Raw genomic sequence first — 24722 nt, forward strand, 5'->3', positions numbered from 1 at the left:
AAAAGTGAATTAATTGATCTCATTCAGTGTACTGAGAGTGAGTAAAATATTGAGAAGTGAAAACGTGAATAATGTGTGTCGTGAAAATTAAGAATTATCTGTTCTACTTCGATATCGTAATATATACATAAATAGCAAATTTGCGAGATTTCGCGTCATGTTGACGTTTGAGGTTATGACCGCCGGAGTGCTGTTGCGTGCAGAGTGTAGAAAAATAAAAGTGGTTATTGAAAAGTGGAAGGAATCGATATTATTAATGACGTGACTAATTAGTGTTGAATAATAATAATAATAATAACAATGAGAAAAAAAACGTTCGTTCATTATAACCTCTAAAACGTTCTTTCCAAACAGAAATTCTATGTTGTGTAATTACATTAACGAGTTAGTCAATACGTTCATATTTCTTATCGACTAGCGGTTATTGTTTATGCTATACTTATATATTAGTCACCCAAGTCCGTCACGTTCCTCTCATTTGTTAATATTTCAATGATCAAATTATCAAATCCGTATGAAATGCTAAAGTATGAAATTCGCAAATTCGCGGTTCTTAGCGCAGAAATCAGCGCACTCTGGTGACGAATTACGCATTCGTCCCACCATTGAGCGGATGCTGCCTCGAACGGTGAACACGTAAATTAAACGATGTTTCCATCTCCTATCTCTTGTTTTTTAGCAATGCTGTTTCCTAACTTCACTGTTGTGAACTCACTTTTGTTTGAGCTGAAATTTGGTGTCTATCGTCTGGGACTCGATGCGTCTGGTCCTGTATTCATCGATTATCTCTTCAATTTGAAATTCAATTGAATTCACTCAGCGAGGTTTTATCGAGAAAATAAAGTGTTGTTTAATTTTTTTAATTATTATTTTATTATTTCATTGGCGAATTAGCAATAAAGAAAGACCTGTGCGGCGTGGTCAGGAATCCTTAAGAGCTGCACGACGAATAAAGGTCTCTTGATGGTTTTTGGCTTGGTCGGTGTAAAGTTTACCGTTGACCTTTGAGATTCGAAAAATGAGGGTTATGACGCTCTCTAATAATAATCAACAAAGCTCCAAGATTTTTAAACAATATTTTTGATTCGGAAAGTTATTCGTTTCATTTCCGAGTACTCAGGAGTTCTGTATTGTCGAAAGTTTTCAACGAGAGTTCCATAAAAATTGAATTACAAACAGCAAAAACACTATGGGGTCTGTAAGCCTGGTTTGTCCTATGTGTTGCGGTGAGACATTTGACAACTCTCAGTCTCTCAAGTATCACTTGTTGAGTATGACTGATAATCTCTATTGTCCGAATTGTGCTGAGCGTTCGGATTCCGTCGGTGCACTCATACAGCATTTAGATTCCTGCGGTGATAATCGCGAACTCATCAATATTTACCCATCAAAGGAATACAAAAATGCATCAGGGGTAAGGTTGTTTTTACCATAAATGGGTATACCCGCTTGTGCACAGGAATTTATAGAAATTAAACCATACATGTCTGCTACATATAGGATGCAGAAATGGATGACACTCATTGCGGGTTTTTGGCTACCGTAAGCGAAGATGGAGGAATTGTAATGGTTGGGGATAACTGTAATCTGGATGACACTAAAGCGCGAGGTTCGTAAATTCTGAGCTATGTACCGACTTACTACATAGAGCTATGACAAAATAATATGTGCTAAAGTGACAAATTTTTATAACACGCATTGATAAAAAAATCACAGACAATTTATTTATATACTTACGATATGACACAGGACACAAAAAAAAGCCTCTCATTATCCTTGCGCATATGAATCTGTACAAGTGTATGTTATTATTTTATTACTTTTCAAGGCTCTAATAATAACAGCATGAAAAATATTTTAACGTTGTAGATAGTACAGATATCCAAACAGCAGTGAGTAACCATGATGGTGTATTAGAATTCCCAAGTGAAAAAGAAGAGGAGATTCTTGGGATATGTGAGAAAGATAATTGGTCAAAATTTAATGAAGAGAAGAATTCTAATGGCATTGTGGAGAAGCAACTAGAACTTGTTAGTGGAAACAATATGGAGGTTGAGAATCCGCTGGAGATGAGCTCTTTTGAAGAAGTTTCTAGGGAAGACCTGGATGAAACGCAGCTTGTCCAAGTAAAAGAGGAGATGCCCGAGGTGGTAGCTTTACAAATTTAATGAGAAATAGCATGCAATTCTCATGTTGTGTTTTATTTTTTTATCCTTGCATTTTCAGGTAGAATCAGATGCTCTTTATAGTTGCAGCAGTTGCGACATGAGTTTTAACAGTGTCTTATCTCACATAAAAGAGTATCACGATGGGCAGGAAGTAGTTCTTGAAATGGCTGAACAGCAGATGGGTGATTTTTCCGAGGAAACCGAGACGCAGGACCACGAGGAAGATAGAGGAATGAAAAATGAAGTTTTTTTGGAAGAAAATTCGAGCGTTGACTCGGGTCGTTCTCTAGGGAATTCTTCTGGTGGCATGCCCAGACAACGTCGGACCATGAACACTCTGAGAACCGAAGAGTGCGTCGACAGCGAAGGACGCCTCTATACGAGAAAAGTTGTGCAGATCGAGAGGTTTTGGGACCGTGGAACCGAGGGAGGCATCGGATCTCAATCACATTCCCAACAACGTCAGTCTCAACACTCATTGAAGAGTGCTTCGATGATTGAGAAATTTTTTTCAAATGCAGAGGGCTTGAAAATTCGGACGAAAAGCCCGAAAACGCTAAAAGTAGTTTCAACAAATACGACGGCTCCGATAACCGCATCAACGACAACAATTTCAACCTCTACATCGACTACTGATAGTACTTCAACATCGTCCTTCCAAGCCACTGCACCGCTTACGATTAGAATGTACAGATGCAATAAATGTTTGGAGCAATTTGTTAAGTTAGCAGATTTCCGTGTTCACGCCTGTATTCACGGCAACAATCAGTGCGATCTTTGTGAACAAGCCTTTGCGAGCGTAAAAGCTTTGCAGTTGCACTCGCGGATTCACGAGGCTGAAGCTGAGGATGGAAACGACAGCAATTTTGTTTGTCAAACTTGTGGTACCGAATTTGCGTCGCACAAAAGCCTCAGATTGCATTCCAGAATGCACGCACCAGTTAGAGCAAGACACGTTGATGCACCTGAAGGTACCGCCACAGAGAATTTCACCTGTATCGAATGCGGTACGTTACGAGTTCAAAGAAAATCTTTCGCTAGGAGTGATAGAAATGTATCATGAACGTACACATATGCATAGTAATTATAGAATAATCGAATTTGTCTGTACACAGGTAAAACGCTTTCGGAGTCATACAGAAAAGCTCATATGGCACTACACAAAGGAGACTCGGTTACTTGTTCCGTTTGCAATAGAAAATTCGACTCGGCTGATAGCCTTGCGATGCATGCTGCGGTACATGTAGATTTTGCACAATCACAACAGCAGCAGCAACAACAACAACAACAACAACAACAACAACAACAACAACAACAACAACAACAGCAGCAGCATAAACAAGATATGGTACAATCATTGGAAGAGCAGAGAATAGACGACGAATCGAATGGAGGAAAACGTATAAAAATAGGGAAGGAAGCGGATAAGAGCGGAGGAGTCGGAGATGCTCCAGAGAAACCGTATCAGTGTCAGCATTGCGGTAGGAGATTTACCAGGCCGCACGAAAAAGTAAAACACGAGAGAATACACACAGGAGAAAAGCCTCATGCTTGTGAGGTATATGCGAGAAACTAGAATATTATTTTTTGTAATCGTGGGCGCATTGTTTAATAATAATTTTGTCCCCCTCGTATCCAGGTTTGTGGGAAAACTTTTCGTGTGTCTTACTGCCTGACGCTTCATATGAGAACTCACACAGGAGTACGTCCGTATGCCTGCCAGCACTGCGGCAAACGATTCAAGGCTTCCTCGGTGTACAATCACCATCTTTTGACGCACGGCGACGAGCGGGCGTACACCTGCCCGTATTGTCCCAAGACATTCAAAACTCGTGTGCAACTGGCTGGTCACAAAAACAGTCACACAAAACCCTTCCGATGCACCGAGTGTTCGCGACCATTTGCCTCTCTATACGCCGCCCGCGCTCACATTCAAACTCACAAGAAAGATAATAATTTGAAGTTCAGTTGTTACATATGCGGGGCTTCTTACGGACGAGCATTTGCTCTTAAAGATCATCTCAAACAACACACCGGACAGGACACTGTCGTTCCACCGCCGGAACCCGCTCGCGAGGAAGAAGTCATCGACGCTGATGAATTTATCATGAGTGGCGAGACCGAGGAATACGAGGAAATTGAGGAAATTGAAGAAATTGAAGAGGAAGAGCACAAATTAGTTCAAGTTGCGGCTGCTGCGGCCGCGGGCCACGTTAGTATTTCTTCCTCGAACTTTATCGACTGCAACAATCAATCGGAATCAATCGGATAATTTGACGGCAAATGCGCAATATTTTATGCTAAATCATGCGCAAACCCATATTCTCCGTTATATTCGCTTCGTAACGATTATTGCAGTCAGTTTCATTTGCATTTAAAACTTTTGTTTTTTCAGTCTGTTGTCTTTTCAAAATACATTCGTTACATGCATTAGTTGAAATGGTATTTGCCCTCTCAAGTTGTTTAATGTGCCCAATTATATGTTCGTCGAAAGTGATACGAACGCCGTAGCGTCCAATCTGTTGGTTATGCTACCATTCAATCCGCGTTTGCTCGTCAGCGACATGTATCTGATGTTGAGAAATATATTTTTATTCATTATTGAGAATCATCTTCATTATGTGTCAAAAAAAAAAAACATGCGTAGGTCTACTTGAAATTATATGGACCATTTATTTTATTCATTATGCATTAAGCAAAACAAGTGGGGATTAATAAATTTTTGAGATCACAGTGTTTATTACAAATAATTATTCTTGATTTTTTTTCTCTCAAAGGATAAATCATACATGCTTTGTGGCTAAAAATTCGAGTGATTCAGCATTTGGATGCTCCGCAATTAGGAATATAGAAAATTTGTGGTACCTTCGAAAATTTACGAAAGTTAATTATTGGCATTAATCGGCCAAGTCGTTTTAAAGTTACAGAAATTCTAATTTTCGAAATATTCACGCGTTTGTACACGATAAAATTATATCCATACCCATTATAAAATAAATAAAGCAGTACCAATCTATTGGTAGCTATCAGATGTTCAAATTAGATATAGTAGTATTGATTTACAAAAAAAAAAAATTTTTTTACACTAGCTCATTAACCAATAAATGAATATATTTTAAACACTTTGCATTCGAGTCGGCAAACCATTCATCAATGATTACGCGGAACCTAGATGATATAACTGGGATATAAAAAAGTCTAAAGAATTTGAACTTTCTCTTTCTCACAATCAGTGTAAATACGTGAAGAGAATCAAAAGGCTTGGTGGAGTATCATGTATGATTCACTAAAAAGCTTATTATTAATAAAATAAGGGAAACGAATAAACATACGAGTGGTCATTCGGTTTTTTTATGAATTTTTTTGTTGTCGTTTATTCCGAAATAGTATCTGCAAATGTACGATAAAATAATAAAAAAAGAATAATAAAAAATGTACAATTCAATGCTATACACAAGACGAGACGGTATAGACAAGAATATTGTTGGACGAAGATGAGCTTTTGGAAAATATGTCGCATATATTTTACAATTAACATTCTATTATGGTAGTCTGAAGTGAGAATCTAAATTTAAAAATTGCTGGAAGTCTCGAACTTTGTCGGGGTGGAGTCACAAAATTACATGAAAGAACCATTGTATACAGTTAGAATTTCTCCATGACAACTAAATTTCATTCGACGTGGAAAACGAAAATAAAAACATCGTTGTCGCGCATATCCAAACGTTCCAAACCTTTTTTTTGCTTCATGAGTATTGTCTTTAAAGCGGTGTAGTTGTGCAACGACGGATATACGAACAATCTACCGTACATCTTTTGGCTCGACGTTTCTAGCAACAAAAGCCGCGACGTTATTGTATTAGCAAGGCGGCAAAGTAATTTATGCAACTGACGATCGGACGTGATAAATTGTAGGGAAGAGTCGAGAGCAACTTTTGCTCTCTTATCCTACTTCTGAATACAAAGTTGAAACCGACCTTAAAATTTTTCTACGAACGAATCAATAGCCAAAAATAAAATTGGTCCAACTCGCTTTCTACGCAAGCCACCACCCTATAATACAATTTTTCTTATCAAATAATAATGATCCATAGACGAAAAGTATTTTAAAGATGTCAGGCCTCGAATGAATTTGAAAATTTTTTTAATTCGAACCTGAATACATACGACATCTTGGGCCCTGAAAGGTAATGTTTTAGACAATGATGATAAAGTCTATCAGTATACATGGAAGTTTTCTCATTTTCGTCTTTGCACGTGCATATATTCGCGAAACGTCCGTTGCTCATAAAAAAAAGATCGAAATAAAACTGATATTGGAGGAGTTGAAGCGCTATCGGATAGTCGAAGCCTTATTTTTCTACACTATAGTGCGATTAAAAATGGTCCAATTCATGTAAATCCGCTCATCTCAAAAACTTACTTCGGTGCTGTATAATGTTGTTGAAAAAGTTGATCAGCATTTAGTATAACTTTTTTAACGAATTCCAGGATTTCACGAAATCTTTTTCACGCATTTTTTTCTTTGTAACCAAGAGGCAGCACAGGTCAAACGATGTTATGTCGTTTTGTTTTTTTTTTTTTTTTTTTTTAAGAGGATGGATCAGTCGGTATATCGCAACCGTGAGTGCGAGATAACTGCAAATTTCGTAATCGAAATTCTTTGATCGATTAAAAAAAGTTCAGTCAGTCAATTTTTGCCATCACCCTACGTAGGTTGACAGAGCCTTTTTTTAATCGGTTAAACTGTGTCAAAGAATTTCGATTTCGAAAATTCCAAGTGAGGTTAGTCGACTGATCCATACTCTTAACTATTCACAGGGAATCGCCTCGAAAATATGATTCAACTTTAATTCCCGCCAAAACTCTCACCAGAGAATATTTGAATCTAAAATCAAATGTTTCTTGAAAATTGTTTGACTTTTGTGACACCTTCTTCCGCGAACAACGCAAATTTCGATGAATATTTGCGTAAAAAGATTAAAACCGGATTCATATTGACCCGTGCATCGGTATGCATTTGTCAGGCTATCGTAGGAGTGTTCACCGCATCCATTTAAAAAGTAATTCACTTATCCTGCTGCTATGTTAGACGCATGCCCAAGTTTGTCATGATATTGTGCGGAATCACTTCGAAAAATAACGTTAAGATTTGTATAGACTTATGAAACGTTATTATAAAATCTGCAGTTACCTTTAAACTTTCAAACTTTTGAACTCACGTGACGAGGAGCGAATAAAATCACGGAAAATGAAAGAACCAAAAATATCGTTGGAAGAGCATACTTTACAATCGAGCTTTTCCACCCCTTCCCCCTGCCCCATACACTTTTAGTATTTTTAATCATTGTGAAAAAAAAAATATATATATATATATATATATAATTTGTATCCGCCTGTACATTGCAAGGTATGAATAAAGAGTTGTGTGGGACGATTGAACGAGCAGCGCAAGTCTTCGCAATTGTTGCCCTGTAGATAACTACGGTCCATCTTCGGGATCACTCTGGATGCTCTCACCGTTAGTGAGGAGTATTGCATCATCGTCTGTTTCGGTGTAGTCAAGAGAAAGAATGCTTTCACGTCGTTTTTTTTTGTGCAAAGGTCGCTCGTCATCGCTATCTGCAGCACTTTTGTCCCTCTTGGTTGTTCTTTCTCGCAGTAACCGCCGAGACGCCGGCCGCGAAGAACTTCTGTTATCACCACCGTTACTCCTATTATCAACTACACTTTCATTTTTGATTATCGTCCGGTCTCTAATAGTCCTCCGAGTTTGTTTTAGCGCTCCACGAACTTCACTCGGAGCGGCTCCTTCCTCCTCGTCTTCTTCTCGATCGCTCAACTCCTCGTTTTCCACCTTAATTATCAAAGCGGCGGAATCGTTGGAGCTGTCGTCCGGCTCGTCGAGTCGGCATCGTCCCTTCTCCGGGGAATCGGACTTTGACTCGTAACCGGACAAGAATGATGAGGTCGTCGGTGTTATTCCCATGGACATCGGAGTTCGCTTGCCACTGCCCTCGCCGCACCGATCTCTCTCATCATGCACCTCGCTGTCGGTTTTAACCGGATCAATGAGTTTCGAATCACCAGACAAACGAGCATCACATTTATTTATATTATCGTCGTTGGTCGGAGCAGCTTTTGGTACGACAGCTGTCACGCCGTTTAATTGACCAGTGTTGTCGCTCGTCGTCGGTGGTGGCGCCTGTGGTGGCGATACCTGAGGTGGTGGTTGAGGGGGTACCGTTAATGGCGACGTACCAGATGTTGACATAGATTTGAAAGCATTGTTTTCTTGCTGTAACAGGCCAACAGACTCCCGGGCTTTCCTCAATTCTTGTTGAAGAAAATATATCGTACTCTGCATTCCTTCGACATCTTCGTCAAGATCCTGCAAAAACTCATCCAGTTCTGAAAGATAAACGCTTCAATGAGTACTCATTTTATGAAAAAATCACACTCGTTATTACCCACTTTTCTCAATAATCCCAACGTTTAGTTGAATCAAACGACATTTTCATTACCTATTATCATCTAATAAAGTTGTGGTTATCCATTTTTTGTTATTCAAGAAGAGTATAAATTATATATCAAGAGACGCGGTAGCAGCTCGACGCCAAGTATTAAGAGGATGGATCAGTCGGTATATCGCAACCGTGAGTGCGAGAGAGATAGCTGCAAATTTCGAAATCGAAATTCTTTGACACAGTTTAACCGATTAAAAAAAGGCTCTGTCAGTCGATTTTTGCCATCGTTCTGCGTAGGCTGACAGAGCCTTTTTTTAATCGGTCAAACTGTGTCAGAGAATTTCAATTTCGAAAATTCCAAGTGAGGTTAGTCGACTGATCCATACTCTTAAAAGGAAAAACTGCAGCGCAAAAGAAAATCCAGCGCGAGCCCTGCCGCTACTCTTATATACGCGAATATGCCGGTTTTATGACGTCACAGAATTTTCAAACGGCTCTCATAAACAAACCATTTTATGAAAGAACTTGAAAATTGGTGATAATTTTTTTTCGATTTTTCCCTTCCCATTGGTCTTTGTTGCAAGTAAATTTAATGTACTTGCACAAAGACCAATTGAGTAGGAAAAATCGAAAAAAAATGTTCATGAATTTTTGGATTTTTTACTGCGTCGGTTCATCCGTTAGAATGGTTCGAAAATGTTATGACATCATATTCACGTATATGAAAATGCTTAATACTCGGTGTCGAGTGACTACTGCGCGTCTTTTGATCACCAATGAAGTTACATAATGAAATAAAACATTTCCTTTAAAAAGGAAAGAAAGATGAATTATGGGTGATATTGCCATAATACGCGAAATGCCTGTCATGCTGGACTTTGTGACGCATTAATTTTTAACGTGATTCTTAAATAGTTCAGTCCACAAAAACAACATTCAAAAATTGTCTGTTTAACAGTCGAGTTAAACATGACTACTAACCGGATTGAGACTTTTTGACTTCCTCGCTGAAGCTCTTTTGAAGCATGAGTTCGCCCTCCAATTTGGCTATTCGTCCGGATGCGATCATCCGACCGAGTTCTTCGTTCTCCTGATATAGAAGCCGACATTTAGCCATTAGTCTCTTTCCGGTGTTGCTGAAACAAAAATGTGACGTCGATCATTTGTACCGGACACACAATATCGAAGTTTTTACTATATTTATGACGGACGAACCTGTCAGGTGTGAATTTCCAAGCGCTCAACTCGTTTTGTGTATCCTCGAGTTTCGCTTTGGTACTCAGTAGTTCCTGTCGTAATTTCTGAACGAGAATATTGACCGCCGGGTCAAGCAGAGCTGATCTCAGTGCCGAAGCCGAGGCCGTTTGGCTCGCTTTGAGTTCCGTTATTTGATTCTGTCCCGGAAATGAAAAACATACTTATTGTAATGAGAGAAAGAGAAAGAGAGAGAGAGAGCAATCGAATAATAAAAAATCATCGATAGAGTAACACGTACAAGATATCCAAGCAACTGTTGTTCTTTGGAGGCGAGCCTCCTGACGAGAATCCTTTCTCGGTGCGATATTTCGAAGCACTGTTGCTTGTATTTCTCCTCAGAATCTCTAAGGCAAGCAAGTTCACCTGCAAAGATAGATATGATGAATATATACAGAAGTGTCGAAACCGTGAATAAAATAAATCGGTAAACAATAAAGTATGCCACTTGGAGGTAAGAAATATTGTCGCGCACCCCACGTGCTATTCCCATAAACTTGTATGGTTTTTTCAACTTTTCGTATTGTTTTTCTCTCTTGTTTTTTAATAAAAAATATATATTCAATACGCATCCAACCCTCCCACCGAGTAATGTTGGTACGCAAAGTTATCCGATTTATATTATTACCGAGAAATCCTGTCACAATGATCGATTGTAGTGAACATACGAACAAGAGCAGCAATCCCAAGTGTAACCTTAAGAATTTGCTAGTTTGCCGCAATTAAATAAAACAGAAAAAAGCCTCAATTCGTGATTAGCTCAACGCTCATATACACACGTTTGCAGTGACAATAGGCGCATACTTTTCTCTCTTTCTCATCTTTACGTATTCCTCCCTGACTTTCTTATGCGTCTTGATGCAGATCTTCTTTAATCACAGCTGCTCTGATGATGATATGCCCTTTTGTTGCGTTCTTGCCAACTCGTTTAAATATGTTTTCGTATGGGTATTAAGTACTGTGCACCGACTGCTCCCAAAATTGCACTTTTACTAAAAAATGACAACGTGTTTTCTCTTTACTTGCTTTTTTTTGCCGCACTCATTTTAGGAATACGTGGCAACGATTGATTTGAAGAAGAAAAATTAAACCGAACAATCACATCACTTCACTGTCACCACTTAGCGCAAAACGAAGATACATCACGAGTTTCTTTAACCGGTATATTCCCTTAATACCTTGAGCGGAAGACGCACGATCACTACTGCTAAATAAAAACCACAGAACCAGCAAATCGCTTTGTAGAATAACGACGAATCGCATTAAAGCGTATAAGAGAGGTGTATAACATTCGATTCATTTTTCGATCGGAAACACTGCACCAATTCTCCTATACCCACAACACTGTTATTCTGCTTGTAATTGTTCGTTTTTACCACTTTGAATTAACAGGAAAACTTCGTACAAATTATTTCAATTCTGGTCACGTTGTTATAATAGTATTAATAATGAACAATGATGACGATGATAATAATAATGATAATAATCGCAACGATTATTATTACCTAGTATCATTCGCGTGGTGACAATGGTGATGACAGCAACAACAACAACAACAACAACAACAACAACAGCAACAACAATAACAATTGTGACGACAACAACGACGATGATGATGGTAATATTTATAATAGTATGATAATATCAATGGTAATTTAAAAAGAAATAAAAACTCCGCGAGAAAAAAGAATAGAAAATGAATTGCATAGGTGGGAAGACGAAAAGACAGTTTTACCGGATAACCTTAGCGTCTCTACGAGCGTTCCGATTCGTATATAAACTCGTTATTAAGATATTCTGAAGAGAACGAGGTACATCTGTGCCCCGCACTCGTCTGATCTCAGTACCTTCCTGCGCTGCGACCTGCGCCTCTAGACACTCGACATACAAGTCCTGCTCACGCCACTTGGCTGCCCATTCCTCCCTTGTCGCGGACTCCAACTGCAGCTCGCTTAGTTTTACTCGCGATTTTCGTGGCAGTTTAGGAGAATGAGGGCTACCTCTGCCACCGTTGTTCTTTGCTTCTGATCCACTATGGACTATTGAAGCGATTCCTCCACCTCCTCCTGGAACGGATATTGACAAAGCTGTTGTCGCATCCGATGCCAAAGCCCATGTTGAAGATGGAGTCGCCGATGATGATGTTGTCGATGACAATGCTGGATGCGCCACTGTCCCAACATTTGCTGTTGTCGTTCTTGTTGCTAACGTCCCTTCACCTGTACCAGTCGATATGTCTCCAGAATCGGTTACAATAGATGTACCAGTGCTCGAGACAACACACCCATTACTTGTATCCTTTGTACCAATGTTTCCACTGATAAACGAGCCTCTCGGACTCGGAGTTCCCGACGGTGAGGACCCAACCATCGACTTTTCAGGTTCCATACTTTCTTCCGCCATTCTTTGCTCTCCAGATTTGAGACACTTTGATACTTTTGCAGTGCAGTCGTGCCTTGTTTATCTTAATGCAGTGAACTGATTGAATAGCTCTCACAATTTATCAAGTCTTGATTCACAATTTCAATCACCTCACACTGTGATTTTATTACCTGTAATCATAAGAAAACATCAAGAAAGTATGTGATGCTTTTATTTACGCAAATCAAAATGCCAAAGTTATCCTTTTAATGTATGTAACCCATTTTCCCCTAAGTTATTATCGCTAGAATTATGTATTTGTCATAAAGGTTATATCTTTCTGGCAAGATGGTATCTCTCTCAATTATACAAACAGGAATGGAGTTGAAGAATATGGAAAATGGTTTTGTTTCTAAATTTAGTATTGTGCCGACATTAACTCAAAAATAACCTGATAGAAAATAAAATTTAATTTTTCTGCAACATTTCGCGACTGTGATTTAACTTCTACTCGGTCATAAGTTCTTTGTTTTTCTGAGGACATTCTCTAGGAAGAGAATGCTTGATTTTTATTTGGAAATGTTTCGCATTACATAGACACAATTCATAATTTCTCATTGTATTAGAATAAAAATTTATTATGACAAGTCTTCTGCTAAATTATAGATTTTTTATTAATGTTTCATTCATTCATTGCATGTCAATGGAAGGCATATTTTAGAATAGGAAAAAATTTTGATCAGGGAAGCACAGTTTCTGTTAGGAGCAACTTGACTAAAACAAAACATGCACGAAAATAACAAATATTCATGAAATTGAGTTATCATGATTTTGATGAGTTATGATTGTAGATCTTAGCTACCCCACTTGTTTTGCCTAACTTATGTTTCTCAGTGTGAGAAATAAAAAATTCTATGTTACTTTTCAATCGAGTCTACACTTCTTCGGGTAAGCACTAGAACTGATAAATATATTTGAAGAGTGAATATTAAATTATACAAAATCGACCAAAGAGAATATGTAGATTTACTATATGGTATTGAAACTTTTCAAATATCTAGCACTTTTATCAAAGATTGTACCTTTGATACACGCTCATTGAAAAATCATTGGAGGTCTGTTTTGAAAATGGCCGACGTTGTCAGACGCAAAAAAATTCTGCGTTCAGTTTCGGAATTTCATGTGATTCATAATTATATTCAGCCATAACTAAGCAATCACATTGACAGTTGTACATATATTTGTACGACCGTCGAAATAGCAAAACGATTCAACGAGGGTCATGAGTCAATAGGCACGCAAAGAATCACGTATAATCAGCCCGTGCTGCTTGCTGTGAAACTCTAAATTTACACTCTCTACTACATAAATACACTGTACCTTCGTAAGGACGTTCGATTTTATTACAGATAATTGAATTGATAATTTTTAACACTCTCCAACTTATGATTACGAGTTCGGAACTATGAGATTAATTTCACCACCTACGTCCTCTAATTTTGATAATTAGAACAAATGATTTTCGTACAAAATCGAGATAAAAAACCGGTGTGATTATGACTCGAAAGGCTACAGACTCCTAGCGCGCCATAAACTTGTACATGGAAAGAAGGTATACCACACCAAGCTACAAATTTTACGCGGTACCACGTATTTCATAGATGAAAAACTTTGTAGGTGAGAGGACTGTCGGTTTGATAGGGGGGGAAAACGATGTCTATATGCGGGTGGTTGCAAATCCAGATGATGTGTACACGCATTAGAGTAATTATTACGACGATAAAAACGGCGATCGACCCTCAAATATATATAGTACGCAGGGCTCTTATTAACTTACGGCTACTGTTTGTTCGAATGTACGGAAAAGGTTCCAAGTATGTAATGCATCATCATCTTCACGGTGCGCGACTTGCCCGAGCTCACTCACATTCGGGCATTCACGTTCACGTATATAAGCTGGCTATTGTAAATTGTGTAAATTTAAGTTTTCGTGTGGCGGTCTCGCTACCTTTACCGACACCACCGACACCAGCGACGAACAGCAGCGACAAGCGGCGAGAGAGAAAACAGCAGCTCAAGCCGCGAGAGATTTTCACCACGAGGCTTCAAAAAGAAGATTCTCGAACCTCACTACTTCGGTAGCGCGTGATTGTTCCCTCACACAACGTGTCGATAAAACTTTCATCGATATTTTTTATAAAATATTAACGTTGGCTTTAAATAAAAACAACAATATTAATCTTTCTTGTGGTGTCAGGAGTGATTTTACCTCAAAAGGATCCCCGGCCCCAACCTCCGTTAACTTGGCCCCCCCATTTAATTATTTTAAACTTTCGTTAATGCAAATCGTTTGAGAGTCGTTAGAGAGAGTATGAGAGAAAAGAAAAATTGTTTGAGAGTAATTATTTTTTTGGCAAAAATGATTTTATTTTTTGGCGTGAAGCTGGCCCCCATTTATTTTATCTCCTGGAAAAATGGACTTAGACGTTTCATTTTTTTTTTAATCGTTTGAGAATCGTTTGAGAGAGATTGAGAGTGAAAGAAAATCGTTCGAGAGTTGATATTTTAATTGATATTAAATGATTTATAATTAGGTGATTTCACCTAGAGTCCCTAGAACTGAGGCACTTCCGGTGTGCGCAGCGGGTATGCGCAGTGCACTTGCGCAAAGCACATGCTGTACATGCATGTGGGATCAGCTGATCAGCAGCTACAGCAGTCGACCTACATTTTATACTAATATATCTTAACGTTTTCCAAGCAAGCTATCGATCAGATAAAATGAACTGCCGGACTGAACGATCAGTACGAAAGATTAAAAGTTTTATCCCTTTTCACCAGCCAAGATGCTATGAGGATTGATTAAAATCAGATATAAGGTAAGTAAGTTTTTTATTTTATTTTCTTTTTGGAACAGCTAGCTTACCAGCTGTTTTCTCCAAACTCCTGCAGTTTGCTCATTATCGTCTTTCTTTGAGAAAATTTCAATCGTGAAATTTTGAAAAAGCATTCGAGGAAATCGATGGTCGTGCATTTACAGGAACGAAAACGTAGGCGAAAAATACTGGAGCAAAATGCAGGATTACGAGCCAGCATGCCCGCGTTTCGCTCATCAGCTGATCTACGACTACGTGAGAAAAATTTACTATTTGTTCGGAGGGACAGCATCGAGGCTCTCTAGTATCTTCAAAATGAAGTTTCCGATATCATCGATCACGATGACGACGAGGAGCAAATCAAAGAGGTTTTTTTATTTATTAAATAAGCGATTTTACTGAAAATGCAAATTTTCATATTCACTAATTTCATTATTTATAACATTTAGAGTTTATCAAAATTGTATCTTTTTTTCCAACACAGTTTCAACTACTCGCATCCGTCATATTCCGGGAACAGGAGTCAGCCCGAAACATCGATTTATCGTCGTCTTCGAGCACCGAGGATTCCGAAACATTTGAAAAAACGCAAGAAAACTTCACGTCCGTCGAGCCGAATATTGTATGATAAGTTGACGGAATTTTTTTCCGAATCGCTCACGCAGCCTCGAGACAATTTAATTGCTTTATTGCCATTATGATGAACGAGTGAAACCGGTGAGATTTTTTATCAGCCATTTTCTCGCTTCTCTGCCTTCACTTTCAAAGAAATATAAATCTCGAGTACAAAATAAAATGAAAAAGACAGAAAATCCTGCATGTAAGAGAAGCAAAATTGTAAGGGCACGAGAGCTTTTTTCTTCCAAAGCAACGTTGCTTCACATGATTTTAAGCGAAAAAAAAGAAAAACAGTATAAATATTTGATAATTCAACAATACAACATCAACTGGTTATCGCAATATTCGTTCAATCATTTACTAATATCTTTCGTCGTACTTGAAGAAGAAACTAAAAAATTTGAATTCGAGTCAAAAAAATTCTCATTTCTTTTCGCTGGGCTACTCGTTTTTTTTTTTTTTTTAATTTTGTAAAGACGAAAAATTATTGGAATACATTTATATTTTGGACTTATCATTCAAAAAAGAATTTTCTTCTAAATAGGGTAGTCGACGACTCATTGTTGATTGACAATGATACTCCCAATCGAATTCGGAGTAGAGGAAATTAGTGAGCGGTTCAAAAGAAGCAGTCACTGCGTGGCTCAAGAATGTCCCACATTGTTGCGTAAAGGTCTTCTGGAGTTGTTCCCTGGCTGTGTCGAAGTGGCCTCACCGCAGTTTACCATTATAACTCTAAGTCAAAAATTAAGTGATCAAAGTCACCCGTGGAGCAGGGAAATGGAAACTGAGAAGCTGGCTATATTCGTACGTTTTTCCAGTTATTACCAACTTACCAGCGGTTTTCTCCAAACTCCTGCAGATTGCTCATTATCGTCTTTCTTTGATAAAATTTCAATAATTCATCGTGAAATTTTGAAAAAACACTAACTTTGAACAATTGAAATATAAACTATTCTTATATGCATTTTTTTTTTTTTTACACAGTTACATAAATATTCTTGTGATTGGTGAAATTTCAGCTGTGTTTTGCACCGTTCCAAAAGTTATAGCAACGCAACTGGGCGAGGTTCGTTCGGGGCTGGTTTTAACAGCGGCTGTTACATCCGATCAAGAAACTGGAGAACGCAGGTTGGAAACTGGTGCTATGGTTTTTATGATTGCTGTAACTGCCAACCATTGAATAACGAAGATGCACAATCCGAGGTTCAGCCTCCACCCTTCTACAAGGACGTTTCATCGTAAATCAAGCTGGTATAATTGAATATTTTATTCTGGAACTTCTTTGTTCATTTTTCAATGATCAATTCTCATTGATAATCTGAAAAATTATTCTTAAAGTTCTCCCCACGATCCAAGTACGTTGAACAAAAATTTAAACATTTTTGAACCACCTTTTTTTATTATTGTTTTCAATTTTTGTGATTATTGGATAAATGCGGACCCCCGTGCTGTTGGCATGGACTGAAGCGATTCATTTTGTTGGTAGGAAAATAATTTTAGAGTAGAGATATATGATAGTGAATTTATACGGAGTGACGAAATGAATAGTAGAATTGTACAGTACTTTCTAAGATATTGAGAGCACAATTTTATTGAGACCCAAGAGGCATGCTTAAAAATTTGATGTTCTGTACAGACTGGGCAGCTCTGGGAACAATCAGTAGTTGGAAGAATGTTGTTGGTTATCCAATCGGTAACGTGAAATCCGTACCCTGTTTTTATCAAGGAATGAATGCATTGATGAGGAATTCATGCAGAACTTTTTTTTAGAGAAACTTAAACTTGTTGAATATAACCTCAAAAATTGATATTCCATTTTACTGAATGCATCGCAGTAAAATACTAAAGAGAAATTACATATCACACCTGTCAGCTTAGTCAGAGATGAGTCTGAGTTCTTTGGCTTAGTATTGTAGGCTAAATATTCTCGACAAAGCGCTGAAAACACCCGACAATTCGTACGAACTCATCAAATCCGATACGCGAGCCTCTGCGTGGTAAATATTTGACTTTTGCAAATCAATTCGAACTTCTCTACACGATATTTCTCTTTTTGAATTGCGATAATCATATTCTATTACTTTGTAAAATATTATTCAATTGTGTTCCTATATATGATGGAATCAAAAATCGTAATTGTATCTTCGTAACCAGATTAGAAAATTAGGTTATGCTTTGGAGCTTCGCTGTGCTCTACCATTTTTTCTTTCTTTATTTCGGGGACTATTTATTATCTTCTTCGGAAAAGCGGAACTCAATTATCCGAAAAAAATAATTCGTAGTACATATCCATATTTTCGGTAAAATAGATGAGTTAAGAACAAATAAATCGTACCATAAACTATTGTTTGTGAAAGGGAATCGTTAATGAGATTTATTCTGTGTCGGTATTTTCAATGTTCAAAAATGTAATAGCAAAAGTTTAATGCTACTGGGATCTGAAAAGAAGCTCACCTATTTGGTTTTGATTTGTTACATACAAAAGTTTGAACGTTGTTACAGATCTGGATAACACGAGCTGGCGTCAATCCAAATTGGGAACTTATAGCACCAAAAGGATTTAGATTTTATATGCCAATAAGGAGTGCAGGTCGTGGATGGTTAAATGCAACCACAACAGCATATGTCGAAAGTCGTTCTCCGTCTGTCAGTGGTGACAATGAGTTGCCAACCGAATTGGCAGTAAAGGAAATTAGTGAGCGGTTCAAAAGGAGCAGTCACTGCGTGGCTCAAGAATGTCCCACATTGTTGCGTAAAGGTCTCCTGGAGTTGTTCCCTGACTGTGTCGAAGTGGCCTCACCGCAGTTCACCATTATAACTATTAGTCAAAAATTAAAGTCATCCATGGAGCAGAGGGCAATGGAAATTGAGAAGCTGGCTATATTTGTATGTTTTTCTCTTTTTTATCGACTTATTCCAGCAAATTTTATAAAGGTTTCAATATCAAATTCTTTAAATTATTACAGGTTGTTCTGACAGCATCTGACATCTGCACGCAGTCAAAGATGGTCGGTTATTGGGCTGATTCCATAAATCCTTTCAGCGGACAACCCTATCTCAATCCCCTCAAAATTAGTTTAATTAATTTCGTTTTTTTGAAGTTAATCGTCAACTCATGATCCTCGATAATGTTCATTTTCTTGATCGCCGAGCCAATAAAGCCTCTCGTTCACACTGATAAACCTATTTTTCTTTTATTGTCCTTCTCATTATGTTTCGATTCATCGTTCAATTTAAATTAAGCATTCATAGTAGGGCATCAAAGAATTCAATTTTAAAGATTTGTGAAATTTTTTATTTGACATGACGTCTAACAATTTAGACAACTTTAAACGTAATTGAAATGTTTTGTAAACACTAAAATCAACGTTGTACATAATCTGATATTTCTTAATATTCAACATCTTTTAAACTCTCATTGCTATCATTTTTTTTCCAGGCTTTTCGTTCCATATAATTTTTTCTATATTCAAACGTAGCATAAAAAAATATATATATATAAATACGTTGGAAAAAAGAATATATATAGTGCGTCGAATGGAAAAATCAGAAATATTCTTTTTTTGTTTCACCGAAAATATAAAAAGATTTCGATCCATGTATCTTCGTAGTTGTTGGAAATGTAACATCATTGTATCCATGAATATTGTGTCAGTGCACGTGCTAAACTGCACTACCATTATTTTTATAATCTAATGATGGGAGTGAACGAAAAATAAAAATGGAAAAGTGTATTGGATTAGTATAGAAAAACGACTGATGGTGGATAAAAATAAAAACACAAAAGTTACTGATTCAATTTATTTTTATTCTTTATTCATCCAATTGTTAAAAATATCATGAGGTAAAGAAACATTGATACATTGCAACATTGTATAGTGCGCTTCACCATCTCTACCGCTGAGCGGGAGCGCACGATCATTCTTGTTACTCGCGAGCCACAGTAAACAACTGCTTCAGCTTAGTTCATTTTTCCCGTGTTAATTTCATAAAAATTATTTCTGGTGTGACTTTTTAAAAAATGATTACCTTTGATTAACATTGAATGTTCTTGCTTCGTCTTATAACATTTTTTGTTTCTTTTTGTGTTTCGTATTCTTTATGGTGTGTCAGTTCCTTATATCTTCAGAAGATATTTGTATCAGTTTTCAACATTGTGACGTATGTAATTATTTATTTTATTCGCAATGCCACGGAAGGCTGCTGTGTCAGTGGTTGAAGCCGTGCAAAGTTTGAAAAAATTTATCGATCACTTTGCAACCTCGGAACTGCCAGTGTATACTTCCACCGTGTGGAAAGAAATCAGTCAAGATTTACAACAAAAGTGGACTCCGCACCACGTTTACAACAGTGTGGTCCAGGATCGTCGTGGAATACTTACCCTTGCAAGATCAGAAAAAGGCGTCGTTGTTCCATCACCAACGAACAAAATATCTCCAGAGTCCGATGATCCCACATTAAACGAATCGACAAGGTCCGAAGTTTCCGACAATTCAGATGAGAGCCATGTAAATAATGAACAACAATTATTCGAAGTGCAACTCACTCGTGAAGAATGGGACGCAATTAAACCTAAAAGTACGTATTCGCTTCATTGTATTTTAATTGAAGGTACAATAAGCTCATTCTTAATTCTTGAAGTTTTCAAAAGGTTCTAATTATTCGATATATTTTTCATTTTGATTAATTGATATTTGAAATTTAACGAAAAGTAATATTTTGAAATAAATAGTATCATAGTTTCCTTTGGTAGTTCATAAATATTTTCATACTGAATGTATATAGACCAATGTCGAGAATTTTCTGCCAGAACGTAGTGAGCAAAATGGTTCCGTGGTTGTAGAAAAATCATGTTCAGTGAACAACACATTGCTAGATTTTCGATGTGTTAATCTTCAATTTTGACCATTTATACAAAATTCTAGAGGTCTTTTTCAGAGGTTATTTGTATAATTGAAATAAGAAAACGGACATGGTCATTTTTCATAATGGGGCATGCTCCTGAATCCCCCTCGCCAATTAGATATGCAATATAAATAAGAAAAAAAACCGATTGATAGTAACAAGATTTTTTGTATTCTCGGTTGATTATTACCTATACCATAATCACTATAATCGTTCGACTAACTTACCCTTACAGTTTCCTGCTCTGGAAGCGAAGAATCCACGTTGCAAAAAGGGGTATGGACCAATACGATAGCAATTGCCATATCACGCCAAACAAAAATTCCATGCGCATACGTCTTCAAACGTGCCAAAGTTTCCAGAGCTGCAATCAATAAATTTGTTAAAATATCCGGCCGGTGCAAGGCAAAATCATGTGGGAACGAAATTAAAGCTTACATTGAAGAGGATCCGAAGAATAGAGAGAGTGTCATCCTCAAAGTTTTGACGAATGACACTCGAAACAAGACGCACGAGTTTGTTAAACGTCCACTAAATGGGTCTTATAGAAAAGACGTGCAAAAAGATTTGGTGCACGAAGGCGCGTCAAATTTTAGAAAGCGCAAGGCCCGAGAAGAAATGAGCCTTGGAGATGCAGAACCACCCTATCTTCCCAATGCAGTGGTGCTTCGACGAGCAAAGAAAGCGCGTGTAGACGAGGATTTGGGGCTGGGGACTTTGAACAGCAATGATCTAAATTCTTCCATTGAAGAAATATCTGAACGCCCAGAATTTTGTGGCAAAATCGAGTTCATCGCATCGACACCTTTCCTCGTTGTTTATCGTACTCCATCTCAGCTCCACGCGTACAAAGAGTACTGTAAGAGAAACATCAACAGTACAATCATGATCGATGCGACTGGAAGTTTAGTGAAGAAGATGGTGAGAAACAACAAGACCCGATGTGGCCCGATTTTCCTATACAGCATGGTTATCAATTATGACAAATTGACTGTACCGGTTCACCAAATGCTCTCAGAAAAACACGACGCACGCACGATTATCGTATGGATTCACTGCTTCCTGCGAGCGGGTGCTCCAAAACCAAAAAGAGCTGTATGCGATCATTCTAAAGCTCTTTTATATGCGCTCTGTAAAGAATTCAACGACATGTCATTGAAAAAGTATGTCCAATACTGTTTCGAACAATTATTAAAAAACGAACCTCTAGAAGTTCCAACCCTTCTGCATATTGATGTTGCTCACAACATGAACGCTGTGTCGAAGTGGAAATGTTGGAAGGCTATTGCTCATGTAGAAGTGAAGCAATTTTTTCTGAGGTGTGTTGGTTTAATGATTCAATCGTCGAACATCACATTGTTCAGAACATTACTAATGTACACAATGACAGTGGCAGCTCAAAAATACCTCGACACAGTTGTCAAAGTAACTGTTGAAAGAGAAAAGAAAGAAATTCCATCCTCAAAAACTGTCTTAGAAATTCGAAACGAGCTTGAAAAGTCAATTACTAAAAACGTTGCCACTGGTAAAAGAGTTGGAATTGATACCGCTGAACCCACTGAACACCTTCGGCCTATTGATGATCTCGATGATTATGTTAAAAGTGAATCTGACAGTGGCGAAATAAAAAGCATTGTGAAATGGGTCGATGAAATTCGTGCAACAGCCACTGCAGCTGAAATTGAAGGTCGTGAAATGAATGCCTTCTTCGTACCTGGGTTTATTCCACTGTTGAGAGATCTGGCTTTAGATTTCCCTATTTGGACAAATTGTACAACCCCTGACAGCAACGAAAGTGCATCTTCGGCAGCCATTGAAAGCCACTTTAATGATATCAAAACCAATGTGCTCGGAAAAGGACTACGGCGTGCGGACAACTTTTTGATTACTCACCTGCGAGATATCGAGGGGGGAAGTCTTCTTTTCGTTGCGCATGCTGCGAGACATGAAAATGTAGACCAGGTATATGAAGAAGCCGATGTCCACAATGTTTCCAGCTTTTGCGAAATTGACCAACAAAATCCAGTGATTGTTGAGACTGACTCCGATCCATGGTCATTGGAAAATTGGAGAAATCAAGTTCCACGATCCGAATTCGTCAATCCGACTACGTTTGACACCGATGAGGTTAGCAATGAAGAAGGCAATGAGCAAATCACATGGGACCATTCCTACAGCCGCAATGAGAAAGAGCCTGAGCAAGCAATGCTTTGGGAGGATGAAATAACGAATAAGACGTCAAATGTTGTTCAACCCGAGGAAAATGGCAATATGAAGCAGAAAGGAATATACTTACGGTCATGTCCCGAAATACGATACATCAACAGACGGATTGATGCGAAACCGGATACAACACGACGAAAAATGAAACCCTTTTTCCTGGAAAATGGCTCTAAATTGCAACAGCCTGTTAAAATCAATGGAAAATGTTACTTCGTTGAATCTACTTGCGCTTTCGATTCCATAGTACAAATTCTATTATCCGGAGCTGTCGACCATCCCAGCTATGATGCAGCAATTAAAAATTCCACCAACGCGATACTTCGATTCGTTGTCGAAACGCTGACTACTGGAGTCACAAAAAAAACATATATGGAACGGGCACGACTTCTTCTGAATTGGTATTGTATTTTTTTTTAGTTTACGCAACGTAACAACTTTATAATAAAAATAATTCATAGGATTTCATTCCTTTCTTTTTCTATTGTAAAGACGCGACATTTCAATATTTATACATCGAGGGTACGTTCGGGTTGCATGCTTTTAGCAGCAGAGGCTGCTGTAAGGCGTTTATTGAATTGGACGCTCAAGGTGGACGCTGTAACCGTGCGCCCGTGCCGTGCGCATACATGAATATTACCGTGTGCTTTTAGTTGAGTGTTGCGGTCAGCTGGGTCAGCTGATGAATGAACCCGAACGTAACCTCGAAATGTAAAATGTCAAATTTTTACATCGCCGCGACCGCGGATGCCCCTCGAACTCTCAATTCTCGTGTACTTCTTAGAACTATCAACAGTATAGTTTATTTTTCCATTTTGTTTTCTCCCGGGCATAATCAACGCTTTGGAATAAAGCAACAAAACAAGAGCTGTAAGAAGAATTGTTCAAACACTTTTTTTTACAACGTAAATTAGTTTTATTCTTTTTGATGACAGTTTAGAGAATCTCGTATATATCGAAAGACTGTCGTACCTTCAACATAAATGTATTGTGTTTAACTATCTTTTATAATATATGTTTCAACAGGTATACACCGAAACCAAAAGTGCAAACGGTAAATAAGACGGTCTCGTACGCACTGAGTGCGTATGATAGCATTTACAACTTCCTAAACCTAGCTATGAAAACGGAACCCAGTTTGCATATCTTTGAAGAGTGTACCCGTTCGTGCAAGCGAGAATACTCATTGGTAGTGATGTCACCAAATCACAGAATCATACAAAAATTTGGGTACAGTGCCTTGGAAAATGCTCTCAACTTCTGGCCGCAACTCACAAAATTACCATGTTTCAACAAGGATTGCCCTGGGAAAATGACCCGAATAAATCGACTGGGTGTGCATTTGCTCATTGATGCAGATGTTCGCGTTTGTACCACAGACTTGCACGGCGTGCGATCTAATCTGGAAAATTTTCCAACCGTTTTAAAACTGAAAGATGATGAAGAAAATGAAGTCCTGTACCGGTGAGAATTTTTAGTACTCCACATCAAGAGTTTGAGTTATATATAATAAATAGAGTAATTTGACATCTTGTACACTATTATTTTATTCATTCCAGATTGATTGGTATAGTTGCTTACATGGCAAACCATTTCACCGGATATTCATTTCGGAACATGAAGAAATGGGAGTGCTCTAACGATTTGGAGCAAAACACAACACCTGCATCGGCTAAGACAGATGTCTTACCGCATCTCATCTTGTACATTAGAACAACAGAACTGTGATTTCTATAGAGTGTAGAGCATTACTCGAGCTAAAAGTGTCTCGTATCTCATACTTTCTTTCATGGGGCTCCAAGTCCATAGCCTTCGTGTACAATAATCAACTTCCCTCGTTTATCAATGAT

At 38.0% G+C, this 24722-nt stretch overlaps 3 protein-coding genes and 1 long non-coding RNA gene across 11 annotated transcripts; 2 read left to right on the forward strand and 2 right to left on the reverse strand.

The window, feature by feature from the left end:
• Positions 1–332: 332 nt before the first annotated feature.
• On the forward strand, positions 333–4918 carry LOC122413936 (zinc finger protein 135-like). The gene is made up of 6 exons (XM_043424626.1): positions 333–1414; positions 1501–1609; positions 1870–2147; positions 2227–3175; positions 3284–3726; positions 3808–4918. Exons 1-6 carry the CDS (start codon positions 1190–1192, stop codon positions 4438–4440), a joined length of 2637 nt encoding a protein of 878 aa, XP_043280561.1. The 5' UTR covers positions 333–1189; the 3' UTR covers positions 4441–4918.
• A 1377-nt stretch (positions 4919–6295) lies between these two features.
• Positions 6296–14238, reverse strand: LOC122413937 (pre-mRNA-splicing regulator WTAP-like). Of its 5 annotated transcripts, none has more exons than XM_043424628.1 (6): positions 14088–14238; positions 11737–12441; positions 10131–10255; positions 9851–10029; positions 9617–9771; positions 6296–8579 (listed from the first exon to the last, which is right to left on the reverse strand). In XM_043424628.1, exons 2-6 carry the CDS (start codon positions 12290–12292, stop codon positions 7651–7653), a joined length of 1944 nt encoding a protein of 647 aa, XP_043280563.1. In that variant the 5' UTR covers positions 12293–12441; positions 14088–14238; the 3' UTR covers positions 6296–7650. The 5 variants fall into 5 exon arrangements, with proteins under 5 accessions (XP_043280563.1, XP_043280565.1, XP_043280562.1 ...); XM_043424630.1 differs by lacking the exon at positions 14088–14238 and adding an exon at positions 13739–13935; XM_043424627.1 differs by lacking the exon at positions 14088–14238 and adding an exon at positions 13631–13935.
• Positions 14058–18929, forward strand: LOC122413940 (cobalamin trafficking protein CblD-like). Of its 4 annotated transcripts, XR_006261664.1 has the most exons (8): positions 14058–14124; positions 14236–15129; positions 15291–15494; positions 15611–15843; positions 16289–16551; positions 16767–16998; positions 17086–17102; positions 18250–18369. XR_006261664.1 is itself a non-coding variant. In XM_043424636.1 (3 exons), exons 2-3 carry the CDS (start codon positions 18319–18321, stop codon positions 18864–18866), a joined length of 468 nt encoding a protein of 155 aa, XP_043280571.1. In that variant the 5' UTR covers positions 17606–17744; positions 18250–18318; the 3' UTR covers positions 18867–18929. The 4 variants fall into 4 exon arrangements, 2 of the variants coding, with proteins under 2 accessions (XP_043280571.1, XP_043280570.1); XR_006261663.1 differs by lacking the exon at positions 17086–17102 and having other exon boundaries at positions 14110–14124; positions 18250–18387; XM_043424636.1 differs by lacking the exons at positions 14058–14124; positions 14236–15129; positions 15291–15494; ... (2 more) ...; positions 16767–16998; positions 17086–17102 and adding exons at positions 17606–17744; positions 18714–18929 and having other exon boundaries at positions 18250–18633.
• LOC122413943 (uncharacterized) lies at positions 17312–17742 on the reverse strand. Its single transcript, XR_006261668.1, has 2 exons — positions 17614–17742; positions 17312–17459 (listed from the first exon to the last, which is right to left on the reverse strand). It is a non-coding gene; the product is annotated as an uncharacterized lncRNA (long non-coding RNA).
• Positions 18930–24722: the final 5793 nt, after the last annotated feature.

This window comes from Venturia canescens, chromosome 7 (assembly GCF_019457755.1).
Source record: "Venturia canescens isolate UGA chromosome 7, ASM1945775v1, whole genome shotgun sequence".
Classification (NCBI taxonomy): Eukaryota; Metazoa; Arthropoda; class Insecta; order Hymenoptera; family Ichneumonidae; genus Venturia; species Venturia canescens.

Excerpts from the sequence above, each read along its gene's own strand:
- LOC122413936 (XM_043424626.1), top strand. The coding sequence starts at position 1,190 with ATGGGGTCTGTAAGCCTGGTTTGTCCTATGTGTTGCGGTGAGACATTT. Across the intron at positions 1,610-1,869 it reads GGATGACACTAAAGCGCGAG|ATAGTACAGATATCCAAACA; the intron begins GTTCGTAAATTC and ends TTAACGTTGTAG. Across the intron at positions 3,727-3,807 it reads AAAAGCCTCATGCTTGTGAG|GTTTGTGGGAAAACTTTTCG; the intron begins GTATATGCGAGA and ends CCTCGTATCCAG.
- LOC122413940 (XM_043424635.1), top strand. Across the intron at positions 18,634-18,713 it reads TTGAGAAGCTGGCTATATTT|GTTGTTCTGACAGCATCTGA; the intron begins GTATGTTTTTCT and ends AAATTATTACAG.
- LOC122413937 (XM_043424628.1), bottom strand. The coding sequence starts at position 12,292 with ATGGCGGAAGAAAGTATGGAACCTGAAAAGTCGATGGTTGGGTCCTCA. Across the intron at positions 10,030-10,130 it reads AACAGTTGCTTGGATATCTT|AATCAAATAACGGAACTCAA; the intron begins GTACGTGTTACT and ends TTTCCGGGACAG. Across the intron at positions 8,580-9,616 it reads AGTCAAAAAGTCTCAATCCG|AACTGGATGAGTTTTTGCAG; the intron begins GTTAGTAGTCAT and ends TTTATCTTTCAG.